The following is a 16,508-nucleotide window of genomic DNA, read 5'->3' on the forward strand; positions in this document are numbered from 1 at the left end:
AATATGCTAAGCCTCTGTAAATCTTCTAATGAGGAAGCTGGAGCACGATAGCATACACCAAGAATTATGGAAAGTTTGTTTAAATATAGCTTACACCAAGCAACTTCAACCTCCAGTGTGTTAGGGAGCACAGAAAATTTTAGGTCTGAGCGAATGAGCAGCGCAACACCACCACCTTTACCACTTAATCGGTCATTCCGTATTGCTACATAGCCGGGTGGGCAAAATTCAGAGTCAAACACGCCATCATGCAGCCAGGTCTCTGTTATGGCCACTACGTGGGGAGAATATGACGTAACAAAAGTCAATAAAGGCACGAACTTTTTAACGATACTTCCAGCATCGAGATACAGAATACTTAGCTTACCAGTAGTTGACGGAAGTCAACTAGAAGTTGCTCTATCTTTAGAAACAATAGGTGTGTTAGGAGCATGACCAGAATCGCGCTTTAAGCTGTCTGTACCAGTGTCCCATATGTAGCTCGTGTCATCAATGTAGGCATGATTGTAGCGTAGTTTCACTCTGGATCCATTATCATGAAAACTTGCAGTTGCGTCCCACAGTTTCTTTTGTAAGGCTCACACATTCGGTGATAAGTCTTCAGTGATGTACAAACCAGACCCTTTCAGTATCGTAACATTTTTCGTAACTTGAATTTTCTCCCTAAAGTCAAAAATCTTCATTATGATAGGACGTGATCGCCCTTCTTTTGATCTGCCCACACGGTGGCAGCGTTCAATATCTGGACATTTTATCTGGAGTTGTTTTGTTAGCACCTGTGGTACAGCTTGCAGTAAAGAAGCAGTATTTTCATCACGTTTCCGGTAAACCATGCAAAAGAATATTGTTCCGGCGTGAACGGTTTTCTAACTTATCGGATTTTGAAGTGAGTTTAGTGATAGATTCCCTAAGTGAGACAATTTCGGAGTTAAGCTTGTCATACGTTGCGCTACTGTCAACAGCTGCTGTAGAAGATTCGAGCCAGGATACAGGTGTTTCAAGGGCTTCGAAGCGGGAATTAAAAGATTCCTTGATATTGGTAATGTCACATGCAATATTGGTAATGTCACATGCAATTTGTTTCTGACCAGCCAACAATTGCGTGAGAAGATTAGCCGTCTCTGGAGGGGAACTAGTGGAGCACTGACTGCTACTTGTAGTAGTGTTATTAGTCTCACTTGACTTTGATGTACTTGCCGAAGGCACCCCTCTAGGTCCAGGGTTAATTTCAACGTCCCCACTCAAGATAAGGCTATCGTAACAGTGCAGAATGTGAAAGCAGCAAGTAACAGCACTGTTCGGGCAGAACAGCAGCAGCAAAAAGCAGTCATCAGAACGGTAGCTATAGGCACCTTGAATGTAACATACCTGCGTGAAAAACAGGCAGCGTTGTAGCAACATTCCGGCATCGCTGCTGTTCTGCCCTCTGAAGAAAGGTGCCGTTGCGAAGACCTTTATATCATCCAGTGTAGACGTCATTGATCGCAGCTCAGCGGTGATTGGTAGAGCGACGATGACTTCAGCCAGAAGGCGAAGCACGTGGGAGGCCGTTGGCAAAGCCACGAGGCATGCCAGGGCTATCACCAACAGGAGTGACAGGGCAGCCCATGGGCATGCCATCGACTGCATCCACGTGCCGGTGAAAGGGAAGTGCGGAAGATAAGGCAGCGTCGCCCCAGAAGAATCCATGGAAGCATCCCAAGAACTGCGTGAAAAACAGGCAGCATTTTAGCAACATTCTGGCGTCGCTGCTGTTCTGCCCACTCAACCGCGTCAACCGCGTCATATGATGGTCAATGGTCTATACGAGTGAATTCTATCTTTCGAACCCTTACCTTTATAAGTTAAATTCATTCTATTTTGTCGCCAACTCTCTGGCACTTGTCTATCTTTTAAAGTTTTTTCCACTGTTCTCACCAAAGCTTCCTTACTTTTGGGTCCTAGTACATTAATGAGCCTAACGGGAACCTCGTCTAGCCCTATGGTTGTGTGCATAGGAATTTTCTCTTTGGCTTTCTTCCAGTTGAAATTTGTCAGCTCCAGCTCTTTTTTCATCTAGTTTTTTTTTTTCATTCTCTTTTTTTCTTCAAAAACAAACTCATCATTGACTTGGAAAGATTCGGCTGTTATTTTTCGGATGTTATTTAATGCCGCTTTCCCTTCCAGTTTGTTTCCATCTTGGTCTAGGGTATGTTGTTGTATAGTTGTTGACTTCCTGCCTAATAATTTTATGTGGTTCCAAAATACTCTAAATGCGGCCTTCTTTTTCTCACGTATTTCTGACAACCAATGTTCACTTTCACCTTTTATCTTTGATTGCACCAGTATTTGAACCAGAGACTGTTTCTCCCGGTATATTTCCCATTTACTTGCTACTTCATCCTGCGGCAACTGCAACTTCTTTGCCTGCCTGTGCTCTTGGGATGTTTTCTGTCATTTGGCGATCGCTTCTCATATGTCCCTGTTCCACCAGCTTTTCGGTTTCTTTTTTCCTTTCCAACGAACATGTTGTTTCTCTTAGAAGCACACACTTAGAAGCTCACTATATTCCCACTCTTTACTTGGCCATTTGCAAAGATCTTCCTCGACTCTAGTGACTATATTTGTTATTTGTTCAGCATTGAAATTTGGACTTTGGACTAGCCATTTTGCACTCCTTGCTCTCTTTCCCAACTACGTATACCATTTTCAAAATGATACGTTTATGGTCACTCCCTATGCTGCTATACCATTCCTCATCAATGACCGTTTCTCCCAACTTATCATGAATTCCTTCTGTCATCAGACAGTAATCAATGGTTGATTGCTGGTTTCCCAATTCCCACGTGATCTGCTCTTCACACTTAGGCTCTGTATTCACGATAACAGGTTTATGTTGCTCACAAAGGTCTAGCATTGACTTCTCTTTGTTGTTGATATTGACACATGTACTTATATTTATCGGGCAACCACGTTTTGCCACCCAACAAATGTTATCGCACAGCGCGGGACGCGCCTGCATGTATCTGAAGTTTCTGGAAAGTTATCGATGCTTCTATCCGCTGTCTGTTGTTGCCGAACCTTGTGTTATCTGATTTCATAGCATGACGTGAATGGTGTAGAACTTTGTGGAAGTCACGCGGGTCCGAACGATTATTCTGGAACATTCGACGACTGCTCCATAAAAGCCAACGCGCTTGACCCGCTGATCAAATTTCCGATGATCGCCGACCGTGTTCGCCGCTATCGTTGTGCTATAAGTGTAGCCTGTTTTTGTGGGCACAGGTTCGCCCAATAAAAGCTAGTTTTGTATTCCACCGTATTGCTGCTTTCTTCACCGTCACTACCACGTGACATCTGGTGGAGGTGCTTGTGCGTTCATGTACCGAACGCCCCCGCAAAGCCGCGATCCAAGCCCGAAGCCCAAGGACAAAACCAACATCGCCCAAGACCAGCGTGCTAGCTGCTGACTGCAAGGACTGCCCCCCAGAGCACGGACTTCTACCTGAGACGAGCAGGAAGATTGCCACCAAGTCCACCCCAATGGCAGCCCCAGTGTCCCCCGTCGTGCTGCAGCAGCCCAGGGAGCCCCCGACGTTCCGCGGTTCAACATTCGAGGACCCGGAAACCTGGCTCGAGACGTATGAGAGGGTCGCTGCATTTAACAGCTGGAACAGCGACGACAAACTGCGACATGTCTTCTTTGCATTGGAAGACGCTGCCAGGACGTGGTTCGAGAAAAGAGAAGCCACCTTAACGATCTGGGACCTTTTCCGAAGCGGCTTCCTGCAGACATTCACAAGCGTCGTACGCTGAGAACGAGCCCAAGCACTACTAGAAAGCAGAGTGCAGCTGCCTAATAAGACCACCGCGATTTTTACAGAAGAAATGAGCCACCTATTCCGCCACGCCGACCCGGAAATGTCCGAGGAAAAGAATGTCCGGCTACTGATGCGTGGTGTAAAGGAGGAACTTTTCGCCGGTATGTTACGAAGCCCACCGAAGACTGTCGACGAGTTTCTTCATGAGGCCACTAGTATCGAGAAGACACTCGAGATGCGAAACTGGCGATTTGACTGCCGCACCAACTCTAAGAACTATGCCGGAGTTCAATCACTGGCCTCCGACAACCTGCCCAAGGCTATCAGGGCAGTCGTATGAGAGGAGCTTCAGAAGATCTTCCCGGCGTCGCAGCCTCAAGTGGCCTCGATCGCTGACATCGTCAAAGATGAGGTTCAGCGGTCGCTTGGAGTTTCGGAAATGCAACCTCAATTACCGCAACCCCAGCCAGAAGCGATGACCTACGCCGCTGTCGCACGCCGTCAAGGTCCTCCTCCGCGACCGCGCCAGGGCCCTGTAATGCCGCAATTTCGTCGACCACCGCCGCCGCCGCCGCCAGCACGCCCACCTGTCGCCCAGCGCAGCTACCCGAGGAAGACCGACGTTTGGCGCGCTCCTGACCACCGCCCGCTCTGCTATCACTGCGGAGAAGCCGGCCATGTGTATCGCCGATGGCCATACCGCGGCTTGGGACTGAGAGGGTTCACCGTCAACGCGCCGCGTCCACAGCTTGGAGAGCGCTCACGTGACATCGCCGACTACCTCGCCGCTACTCAATGGAGCTCTCGACGACCGTCGCGTTCGCCATCACCAGGCCGCTACCTGTCGCCGCAGCGCCGACCATACACTGGCCCAGCCCGGGGCTGGTCAGCGAGCCCATATCCGGAAAACTAAAAGCAGCAACCGATGGAGGTGCGGTTGCTGTCCGTCGAAATGACGAAGATCCTCCGCCGCCGACGAAGACGCCAAAGAAACTACCTCGACGACATAACGACGCGCCACCATCCCGACAAGGCGTGAAAGCAAAGAATACGATGACGAAAGCCGATCTGACGACGTCCCATACCAGCCGCAGGTCAACGCGACACAGCCGTGATCCGACGCCAAGACCTAACTGTAACGCAACAAATAGCCACCGACCTCGACGTGCCTCTCGACGGCCACGCAGTCACCGCCTTATTGGACACAGGGGCTGATTACTCCGTCATGAGTGGACACATCGCCGCCCAGTTGAAGAAAGTTAAGACCGCATGGGAAGGCCCTCAAATTCGGACCACTGGAGGACACATCATAACGCCGACTGGAATCTGCACGGCGAGAATTACCATTAATGACCAGACTTACCCTGCCACCTTCGTTATCCTGCAACAGTGTTCACGAGACGTCATTCTCGGCATAGACTTCCTGAACCAAAACGGCGCAATCATCAACCTGAAGTCGAAGTCAATAGCGCTGTCGGAAGATCAAGCGATACTGCCGGAGAGCCCTTGTAGTCACCACGCCTTAAGTGCGCTCGAAGATCAAGTGAGCATTCCGCCGCGTTCCAGCATTATTATTTCCGTCGGCACCGAAACACCCGCTGACGTAGAAGGCGTCATCGAGGGCGACCAACATCTACTGCTCGACCGTGAAATTTGCATCGCAAGAGGGATCGCTCGACTCCACGGAGGGCAAGTGGAAGTTATGCTAACCAACTTCAGCCAAGAGTTCAAGCACATCAACAAGGGCACGACAATCGCATGTATCGAAGAAAGTGCGGAAACCAGCAATGCCTTTGTCCTCTCGGATTCAGCCGCATCTACCCCGATGAGCATAGTCCCCGAACCAGACTTCGACATGAATCCAAGTCTTCCTATGAGTAAGCAGCAACGGATCAGAAGTCTTCTCCGACGATACAAAGACTGCTTTTCGACGTCATCGAGGATTCGACAAACACCAGTTGCAAAGCATCGCATAATAACCGAAGAGAGCGCTCGACCACTCCGCCAGAGCCCTTACCGATTTTCGACGCGAGAACGTGAAGCTATTAGGCACCAAGTCGACGAAATGCTGCGCGACGACATCATCCAGCCGTCGAAAAGCCCGTGGGCCTCTCCTGTAGTCCTGGTGAAGAAAAACGACGGAACCCTACGCTTCTGCATCGATTAGCGTCGACTGAACAAGATCACGAAGAAGGATTTGTACCCCCTTCCACGGATAGACGACGCATTGGATCGGCTCTGCAACGCTAAATACTTCTCGTCGATGAACCTCAAGTATGGCTACTGGCAAATAGAAGTCAACGAGAGAGATCGCGAAAAGACTGCCTTCATCACGCCAGACGGCCTCTACGAGTTCAAGGTCATGCCATTCGGACTGTGCTCGGCGGCTGCAACGTTTCAGCGCGTCATGGACACGGTGTTAGCCGGACTGAAGTGGCAGACGTGCCTTGTTTACTTGGATGACGATTGTCTTTGCGGGAAATTTCGACGATCACCTTAGGCGGCTTGCGACAGTGTTAGAGGCCATTAAGTCATCAGAGCTCACTTTGAAGCCGGAAAAGTGCCGCTTCGCTTACGATGAGCTTTTCTTCCTAGGCCACGTCATCAGCAAATCAGGAATACGCCCCGACCCACAGAAGACAGCTGCCGTCTCAAAATTCCCGCAGCCAACCGACAAGAAGGCAGTGCGCAGATTCCTTGGCATGTGTGCCTACTATAGGCGCTTTGTCGAGGACTTTTCATGCATCACGGAGCCACTGATGAATGGTCTCACGGAGCGCCTGAACAAGACCCTCGCCGACATGCTAGCATTGTACGTCGATCTCGAGCACAAGATGTGGGATGCAGTCCTGCCGTATGTAACCTTCACTTAGAACACGGCGGTGCAAGAAACAACGCAGATCACGCCGTTTAAGCTGGTTTAAGGCAGGAACCCGACGACGACGCTCGACGCCATGCTGCCGCACGTCACTGACGAGGAGAACCTTGACGTCGCTACCCATCTCCAGCGCGCCGAAGAATCCCGACAGCTCGCCCGCCTGCGGATCAAGAACCAGCAGAGGACTGACAGCCGACACTACAACCTCTGACGACGCTTCGTCGAGTACCAGCCCGGCGACCGTGTTTGGGTATGGACCCCAATACGCCGACGAGGACTCGGTGAGAAACTACTCCGACGCTATTTCGGACCCTACAAGGTCATCCGACGTATTGGCGCTCTGGACTATGAGGTCGTGCCAGACGGCATTTCGCATTCACAGCAGCGCCGCGCACAATCTGAAGTGGTCCACGTGGTGCTCCTTAAACCCTTTTACGGACGCTGACGAAATTCCTTATTTTTGTTGTTTTCTTTGCTACGGGTGTTTTTCTTTCGTTTGTATGTAGCATCGGCTCGATGCTATTTAAGAAGGGGGTATTGACACGTGTACTTATCTTTATCGGGCGGCCACGTTTCGCCGCCCAACAAATGTTATCTCACAGCGCGGGACGCGCCTGCATGTATTCGAAGTTTCTGGAAAGTTATCTATGCTTCTATCCGCTGTCTGTTGTCGCCGAACCTTGTATTATCTGATTTCATCGCGTGACGCGAATGGTGTAGAACTTTGTGGTAGGCACGCGGGTCCGAATGATTAGTCTGGAACATTCGACGACTGCTCTATAAAAGCCGATGCGCTTGACCCGCTGATCAGATTTTCGACGATCGCCGACCGTGTTCGCCGCTATCGTGCTATAAGTGTAGCCTGTTTTTGTGGGCACAGGTTCGCCCAATAAAAGCTAGTTTTGTATTCCACCGTATTGCTGCTTTCTGCACCGTCACTACCACGTGACAATATAGCCATCTAAATCCTGTATGTGGGCATTCATTTCACCTAATAGGATAATTTCGGCATCATTCCCGAAACCTGTAATATCAGCACTTATGCATGCCATTACTCTTTACCCTTCTCTGCGCAATTATTTCCAGTCCACAAATATGTAACACCCAGCCAAGTTTTCTTTCCACTCATTGTACCTGATAACCAAAGATGCTCTTGAAATTTTGAATTTACTTTTTTTCATTTGGCTCCCTTATGAGTAAGCATTCCGACTCCCCCACCCTTTCTTTTCGACTTAGTTCTGTTGCACTCTTCCCAAACATAATTCTCAATCACTGGCGACTCTTCCGAGTCTCTAAGGTGTGTTTCTGCGACTGCATACACCCCTATTTGTTCTCTATTTAGCTGCTCCTCAATCCCTGCCCACTTTTCCTTTCTTCTGCCGCCCTGCATGTTTATGTGGCCTATTGCATGGCGAGATCTCTTTCTTGCTTTCCTTCTTTTTCTGTTATATTGGCGGTGATTTTATTCTGAGAAGAGTATGCATTTGGGCTGGTTGGTTCATGATTACGAGCAATAAAAAACAGCGCTAAACGACAGGATGAGTGAAGGGACACAGACAACAAGTTGTTAGTCAGCGCTGTTGTCTGTGTCCCTTCACTCGTCGTGTCGTTTAGTGCTGTTTTTTATTGCTCATTGTTCTGAGGTTTTCTTAGGGGACCTTCTTCATTACTGCCTACTCTGGCCTTCTGAGCTCTCGTGGGCCCCCTAAAAAAAGCAGCAGCACGACCAGCAAGTCGCCATCCCACTTGTCATGCGAGCCTGTAATTGAAGTGGATCCCGTCTTGTTTAAAACCACCACACCTCCTCATTTCCTTGTTTACTTCAACAACCTCTAAGCCTTTCTCTCAGCTCATTTTGCATATTGCCTCATTAGCAGCCACTACGGCTCTGTACGTGACTGTCATGTACAGGCATCTCCAGCACCGTACACACCACGATCTGCACCTGAGGGGATTGCTCGCACAAGTTGCCCACCCCCTTCGTCGAGTGCTGTGCTAGTCCTGTCCTTTTCCTGTTTAGGACGTCATTTAGCCCACCTGCTACTATGACAAGGTTGTGCACGTGGGCATTTTCCACGACCTTTTCTTTTGCTCACTCCATGACAAAACATTGTGTCCGTCCCGGAAATGTCCCTACCGCCACTCTTTTATCGCCTTTCACCCTCTCCACAATTGCTTCTGAGCACCTAGCCAGGTTTGAGCCGCCGGTGATAATCACCATTTCAATCTCTCCTACCTCTCTTTGCTTCCCTTTGTCTTTTTCCGCGTGATTCGGATTCAACAAGGGGGATTGCAGCAGCAGCAGCAGCTTGAGCATGTTGCCTAAACGCTTCTTCTTGTTTGCACAGCTCCTGGATTTCTTCGCTGGTCATGCCGTTCGTCACCGGGGCATGGCGTGCCTTGCACCGGTTGAACACGTGGTTGATGCCGGCAATTCATCATGGTCCTGCCCTATCGTCCAGGCATATGACTGGCGTAAATTTCCTGCGCACTTTCTTCATCTGGCAATTCTGCGCACTCCTGTGGATGCTCCTAGCGTGGCCACTCCGACAGGGGACGCCATCGGACCAGTGACGTCAAGCTTCATCAGTACAAAAGCTCCGTCGTTCCGGCGCCCCGACAGTGGGCAATGCAGCAGCAGCAGCTTGAGCATGTTGCCTAAACGCTTCTTCTTGTTTGCACAGCTCCTGGATTTCTTCGCTGGTCATGCCGTTCGTCACCGGGGCATGGCGTGCCTTGCACCGGTTGAACACGTGGTTGATGCCGGCAATTTATCATGGTCCTGCCCTATCGTCCAGGCGTATGACTGGCATAAATTTCCTGCGCACTTTCTTCATCTAGCAATTCTGCGCACTCCTGTGGATGCTCCTAGCGTGGCCACTCTGACAGGGGACGCCATCGGACCAGTGACGTCAAGCTTCATCAGTACAAAAGCTCCGTCGTTCCGGCGCCCCGACAGTGGGCAATGCAGCAGCAGCAGCTTGAGCATGTTGCCTAAACGCTTCTTCTTGTTTGCACAGGTACGTTACTTGGACAACTCGTACTGTATCCGATCCGATAATCGATTCCTGCTGCTGCTGTGTTGCCCACACAGTCGTTTGTGTAGTAGACTGACGACTGTAAAAAGCGCTTTTAGAGCTTTGTTACCGTTCAAAATGAGTCTTTTGGAATGTGGCGACGTTGAGTCAAACCCTGGCCCAACGGATAGGGAAATGTTGTCGCAACTTTTATCTGACCAAAGTAACATGACTGCTTCTATCAATGATGTACTGGCTAAACAGAGTAAAATTGAAACAGATATCGCTGATTTAAAAGAATGCATGCTCAGCTTGGAAGCTCAACTGAGTACTTTACGTTTATTACAAACAGATGTTATTAATGTCAAAAAAACGGTAACTGATTTGGAAAAGAATGTCTCCAGCTTGCTATGTAAAGTCGATAATTAGAAAACAGAGGTAGAAGAAACAATTTGATCGTGTATGGCCTAAATGAACAAGACGGGGAGACGAACGATAGTTTCTTGAATGTGATCAAAAAAGATGTTTTCAAGGAAAGGCTTGGACTTACTATTGATAATGTAGAAAGATGTCACAGGCTAGGAAAGAAAAAGGAAAAAGCACGCCCCGTGATTCTAAGATTCTTGGACTATCGCGATAAAAGTTCAGTGCTGAATGAGTGCAAAAAGCTTAAAAGGGACCACGCTTTCTATAACAGAGGACTTTTCTTTGAAAGTTCAGGAGATAAGAAAAAAATTATGGCAAAGCTCGAAAGAAGAACGTGATCAGGGCTCCAAAGTTAAACTAGTTTTTGATAAATGCAGCATTGATGGTGATATGTTTGTGTGGGATGTGGAAAAGGACAAGCGCTGTAAGCTAAAAAGAAGGAGCAAATGACGCGCTAACACTTGCCAAACACCATTCACCATCTTAAACCTTAACTGCCGCAGCGTTGTCAACAAAGTAGAACAACTTGAAGGCATCCTTTGCTCGCTTGACCCCAATATTGCCTTATTGACGGAAACGTGGTTAAATGAAGATATATGTGATAGCGAATTTGTCCTGATAAACTACAGAATAATGCGAAAAGACCGCGATAGAAGAGGAGGGTGCGTAGCTGTCCTTTTTAAAGATTCCTTTAAAATCTTAAGAATGCCGGACACCTCTGGAGTAGAAAGTGTTTTCTGCACATTTTGTGTTAACAACGTGAAATACATTCTTGGTGCCGTATACAGGCCCCCTAATTCGCCTGTCGCAAACTTGAAATGCTTAGGAGAATATATGTACACCCATATAGGACAAGCAGATAAACTAATCCTAACTGGCGATTTTAACTTGCCAAATGTCAACTGGAGCACATTCACGTCCCGCTCCACCACAAATATTGATAGTGAGATGATCGATATTGCTTTTAATTTTGACTTATTACAGGTAGTTAAGGATTTCACTAGAACCCACAAAGATTCAAATGCAGTTCTCGATCTATTTTTTGTGAGTGGAAATATACAACATAATGTCTCATGTATGGTCACAGACGGCATTTCAGATCATCAAGCAGTGGTATTGTCGTTGCGATGTGCCCCTCGTAGTAAAAACGACAAGATTCAATATTACCCTAATTTTTTTCATGCAGATGATGAATCTGTAATTGATAAACTAGCATTTCATCTGGACGACATTAAAATAACACAGCTAGCATGAATGATCTGTGGCTTCTATTTAAAGGCATTATATTCAACTGTATGCAACAGTTTGTCCCAAAAATTGCGAGGAAGGCTACCTGTCGGAATCCTTGGATCTCCCGGGAGACGTTGCACCAGCAACGCAGGCTTAAACGGCTTAAAAATTCCGCAAAATTGAAAACTAGTTCGAATTCCGAAAGGGTCATTGAGGAAGCATCAAATAAATTAAAACAAATGATCACAAATGACAAACATAATTACTTTAATGTACAGCTTCCTAGTTTCATGAAAACGTCTCCAGGGAGGTTCTGGAGGACGATGAGTCATTCTTCTTCCTTCTCCGATATGTTTATAATAGACGGTGAGAGTGTACACGATGAGCAGGTTGTATGTTCTGCTTTTAACAATCATTTCAGTAGTGTATTCACAACGGATGACGGTTGTCTGCCCTCTTTTTACATGGATTTGCCTCCCATTCCCGATATTGTTATTTCTGAGAATGGTATACCTCACTTACTGTTAAAAATTGATGAAAAAAAATCCCCCGGTCCAGATGGCATACCAAACACTTTCTTAAAACGTTATGCTGAGCGGTGTGCGAAATACTTGGAAATTTTATTTAGTAAATCGCTTCAGGATGGCATCCTTCCGGATGACTGGAAGACTGCAATAATCAAACCCTTACACAAATCGGGAAACAAGAATTGCATAAAAAACTATCGACCAATTTCCCTGACTTCAAAAACATGCAAAATTTTTGAACACATAGTCTATAAGCATGTAATCGGTTTCCTTGATGAGCATTGCGTATTGACAAACGCTCAGCGTGGATTTCGGCAGGGCTTTTCCACAACCACTCAGTTAGCAGAAATAATTCACGATTTTGCCAACACAATAAATAATAGAAAACAAACCGACGCTATATTCATGGATTTCAGTAAAGCATTCGACAAAGTATCCCACAGCAAATTACTTCACAAATTAAGTTTTATAATTAGAAATGATAAGTTATTCAAATGGATACAGGCGTATCTAACTAACCATTTCCAATACGTTAAAATAAACCAGACTTCCTCCAACACATTACCTGTTGCCTCTGGCATTCCGCAGGGATCCGTGCTGGGTCCTCTTTTATTTTTACTTTATATAAATGACATTGGCAATAATCTATCTGTAAAAATTGAACTCTACGCGGATGACTGTGTACTATATGATGAAATTGACTCACCCCAAGATCAAATAAAGGCTAAATAGTGACTTTGGCAAAATAGTTGCATGGTGCCATCAATGGCAAATGACTATTAACTATGAAAAAACCGTCTTTATGAGAATTACACTAAGAAAAAAGCCTCTTCTCTTCCACTATTTTGCCCAGAACACTTATATCTCCGAAGTATCTCACTATAAATATCTCGGTGCACACATATCCCACAATCTTTCCTGGTCAAAACATACTGACACTGTAATGGCTAATTGTCTTTGCAAATTGTTCACCCTCAGACGGTCACTTAAATTCTCCACACCAACTGTCCGCCTCCTGGCATATAATACAATAGTTCGTCCTACTTTAGAATATGCAATAATCATTTGGGACCCCTACACAAAAACAAATATAGAGAAATTATAAAGAATTCAAAAGAAAGCTGTCCGGTTCATCTACAATTCTTACGGTCGAACATCTATAACAGATCTCCTTAAACGTAGTGGCTTCTCTTCGATTACAGAACAAAATCGTGTCTCCCGATTAAAATTCTTTTTTAAACTAATGAATGGCCACTACCATATTGATACCTCACCGATCTTAACACCTTTAACTGGTTATGCTACTCGTCATAAACACTCCCTTGCAGTAACCCTGTTAACACTGCACAACAACTGCTTCAAATACTCTTATTTTACAAGAACAATAGTGTATTGGAATAAACTTCCTGATAAAGTCTTTACAGAAAATTCTTTATCCCGTTTTCAGGTGCACCTGCACTCATGAATCAACCGCACATACTTTATTTGCTCCTTTTTCCATGCATTTTGTCCTTTTGCCATTTTCGAATTCAAGCGTCGGCATGATTGCTTAAACTGTATGTTTTTGTGGATGTACTTGAATGTTCCCACCCTGCTAAGATCTTGTAAAAGATCGCAGTATCTATAAATAAATAAAAAAAATGACTCCAGCACTCCTGCTTTTTCCCGTAGTGGCCACAAGGTAACCTAACCCCTCACCACATTGCCCGCATTCCACGTACTTTGCTAGCACTCCTGTCACATCGGGGGACTGCGGTCCATTGTCACGACCATTGTCATTCACAATGGTGGCCTTGTTCAGCTTTTCCTCGGCTGCTTCAAGTTTTTTTCCACCACCTTCCATGCATTACACTCCCTATTTAGTTCATTTTTGAGCTCTTCAACCTGTTTGACAAGCTCTTCCTGGAAAGCCTCCATTTTCTTCAGCCTAGCATCGACACCACAGTGTGTGCCGATTGACTCGACTCCCTCTCCATTCTCATCCGTCCCCGGATCTGCCTTGAGGGACCCCCCGTACACTGCCCTCATTCCCAGCTTTCTTCCATGTATTGCATGGCTTTTTTCCAATGCAAATACTATAGTACTTATCACTATAGTACTATAATAATGCAGAGCACGTGCCTTCTAGCAAAAACCGACACGCACAGGATCTAAATCCTTAAAATGTCGCAAAGTAATTCTTACCAATGTTTTAAAAGCAATCAATGCCGCAGAGACTTAAGGTATGACACGTTTTCACACATGTTCAAGCACGCGGCCATGCTCTCACTTTCCTACCGAAACAGACACAGTAAAACCACTAATAGCTATTAGTCTTGCCACTTCCAAGCTACTATTTAAAGGCTATAAAGACTTAACGTCCCACCCGGTTACACATGTTAAAGCACGTGGCACGAGAGGACACTCTGACTATCCTGCAAAACCAAATGTACACGAAACACATTCGCACACAAGAAAAGAGAGGGATAGAAAAAAGAGAACTACCCAATTATTATTTAAAGGCTAAAAAAAAGCCGCAAATCCAAAATAGAAGCAAGCTCAAAACATGCACAAAAACATATGATTTCGTCGCCGCCACGGAGCCCTGAAAAGCACGTCCATTTGCCACAAAATCTCTGTGTCGGCACATGTACGAAGGGGAGTGCCATCTGGTGGTGCTGCAAGGAACCCAGCGGCATGTGCGGTATGTGTGCTGCACTGTGATTACTTGGCCTATTTGGCAAGGGAACAGCCAGGCCGTAGCCATGGTCATGAAACCCGACGAGGTTCGCAAAGAAAAGCTTTGCCTTTAAAAGTTTCTGGGTGGAGCATCTCCCCCGTAATCCATACTTGCTGCATAATAATCCATGTGCTAGCTCACATTCTGCTGATTTCATTTTGTTTTGCTTACTTTTGACTGTATCTGATGTAATTGTTTTTGTATAATTTCACAGTTGACTTGGTGTATAGTTATTGTAAAACTATATCGTGTTGTGTTTTACAATATTTGTTCTAACCCCCTTTTTCACTGTGTGCATGTGCGTGCCCTCCTTGCTATGATCTCTTGTGAGATTGGAAGTGTTCTTAAATAAAATGAATAAATTGTAAAGCACTAATATAAGTTACCACTGACTGCTTTGGGCCTTTAGTGTGGCGCACAATGCGAGCATGACTTGCAAGTGAAAAGTGGTGAATACAGACGTAGAACACAACACGAATATATTTAAAACACAGAATAGGAAACAAATATGGGGTAGTATGCAGTGGATTAAGTAATTCTATGATATATTGTAAGAGTTTAAAATTACTAAACGACTCGTGGCTACTGTGATGAAACAACAAAACCAATATATTGACATGTGTATTTATTTATCCTTTTCTCAGGGACTGCATTTCACCCACTAACAACTTGAAGTTATCGCTCAGCACAAGACGTGCCTGCATGATTGGAAGCTACTGTAATGTTATCGATGGTTCTATGCGTTGTCTGTTGTCACCGAAGCTTGTGTAACCTGATTGTAAAAGCGATGCGAATTGTGTAGCACTTTCTTGAAGACACGCAGGCACCAGCGATTACTCTGGAAACTTTGATGACTTGTGTATAAAAGCCGACGCACTTGACTGGCAGAGCAGATTTTTGCCGATCGCCATCTGTGGTCGCTGCTATCGCTAGTTCTCGAGTGTAGCCTGTTTTGAGGGTACATGTTCGCCCAATAAAACACTAGTTTCATCATTCACAGTTTTGCTGCTTTCTTTACCGTCACTGCTATGTGACAAAATTGTACAGGAGAGTGGACTATAAGAGGAATTGTAATAGCCGGGAGGGATGTAAAGTATTGCTGAAATACTGTAGACAAACAAAAACATATTCAGCAAACTAGGTTATATGGGCGTTGTAGAATATAAGGATTCCTTCCTATTAAATTCTTTCCTTCATCATCCACCATTAGCCATTGGAATAGTATGGTCATGTTATTCCATCTTCTGACTTTTACACAGAACTGGGGATGAATGAAACAATTGATTCCGGCTGCTCTCTTGCTGTATTCCAACTCCGTGTATGTTGTGCATGCAGTACTGAGTGAAGAGCTGCTACGGCAGATGCGGCAGCGGGAGCAGGAGTTGCGCCAGGGGGCGGCCCGCGCCTACTCGCTGGGGGCCAATCGCTGCGCCATCAGCCACCAGTTGCAGCTGCGCGTGGTGCGGGAGGCAGGGCTTCCCGACCAGGCTGCCACCTTGCTCGCTCAGGCCCCGCCCCCAAATGAGGACTGGACCCCCGCATCTATGACACAAGACCCCCTGGACCTCATGGTGGCGAGGCCTGCCACTTCGGCTCGAGCTCCACCAAACCCCATCTTGGTCCCGCCTTCACGAGCACCGCCTCGGCGCTTGGCTCCGCCCTCCGACCTCAGGCTTCACAGGCAGCCGCACCTGGGGAGGAGGGCACTGCGATTGGCTGAGGTAGGAGGGAGCGTCTGCTTACAGACCCACACATAGTAGTCTGGACAGATATTATGTGCCAGATATGGTCATACATTAAGTACAGCTAGGCATTTTGTTCATCTGTCCAAATGGAGGCACATTGACACGTGTAGGATTCCAGTTGAAAAAGTTACCTGTGCATGTTTTGATGCCACTGCAAAGTACAGCT

The 16,508-nt window shown here is 46.5% G+C and overlaps 1 protein-coding gene across 3 annotated transcripts in view; it reads left to right on the forward strand.

Moving 5' to 3' along the window:
- The window catches only part of LOC142588523 (BTB/POZ domain-containing protein 7), a 150,421-nt gene that overhangs the window by 122,996 nt on the left and 10,917 nt on the right, over positions 1 to 16,508 (forward strand). For all 3 annotated transcript variants that reach the window (XM_075700356.1, XM_075700354.1, XM_075700355.1), the window contains exon 11: positions 15,933 to 16,318. In XM_075700356.1, the coding sequence (XP_075556471.1) occupies positions 15,933 to 16,318 (386 nt within the window). The remainder of the gene's footprint in view (positions 1 to 15,932; positions 16,319 to 16,508) is intronic.

Source organism: Dermacentor variabilis, chromosome 7 (assembly GCF_050947875.1).
Source record: "Dermacentor variabilis isolate Ectoservices chromosome 7, ASM5094787v1, whole genome shotgun sequence".
Taxonomy (NCBI): Eukaryota; Metazoa; Arthropoda; class Arachnida; order Ixodida; family Ixodidae; genus Dermacentor; species Dermacentor variabilis.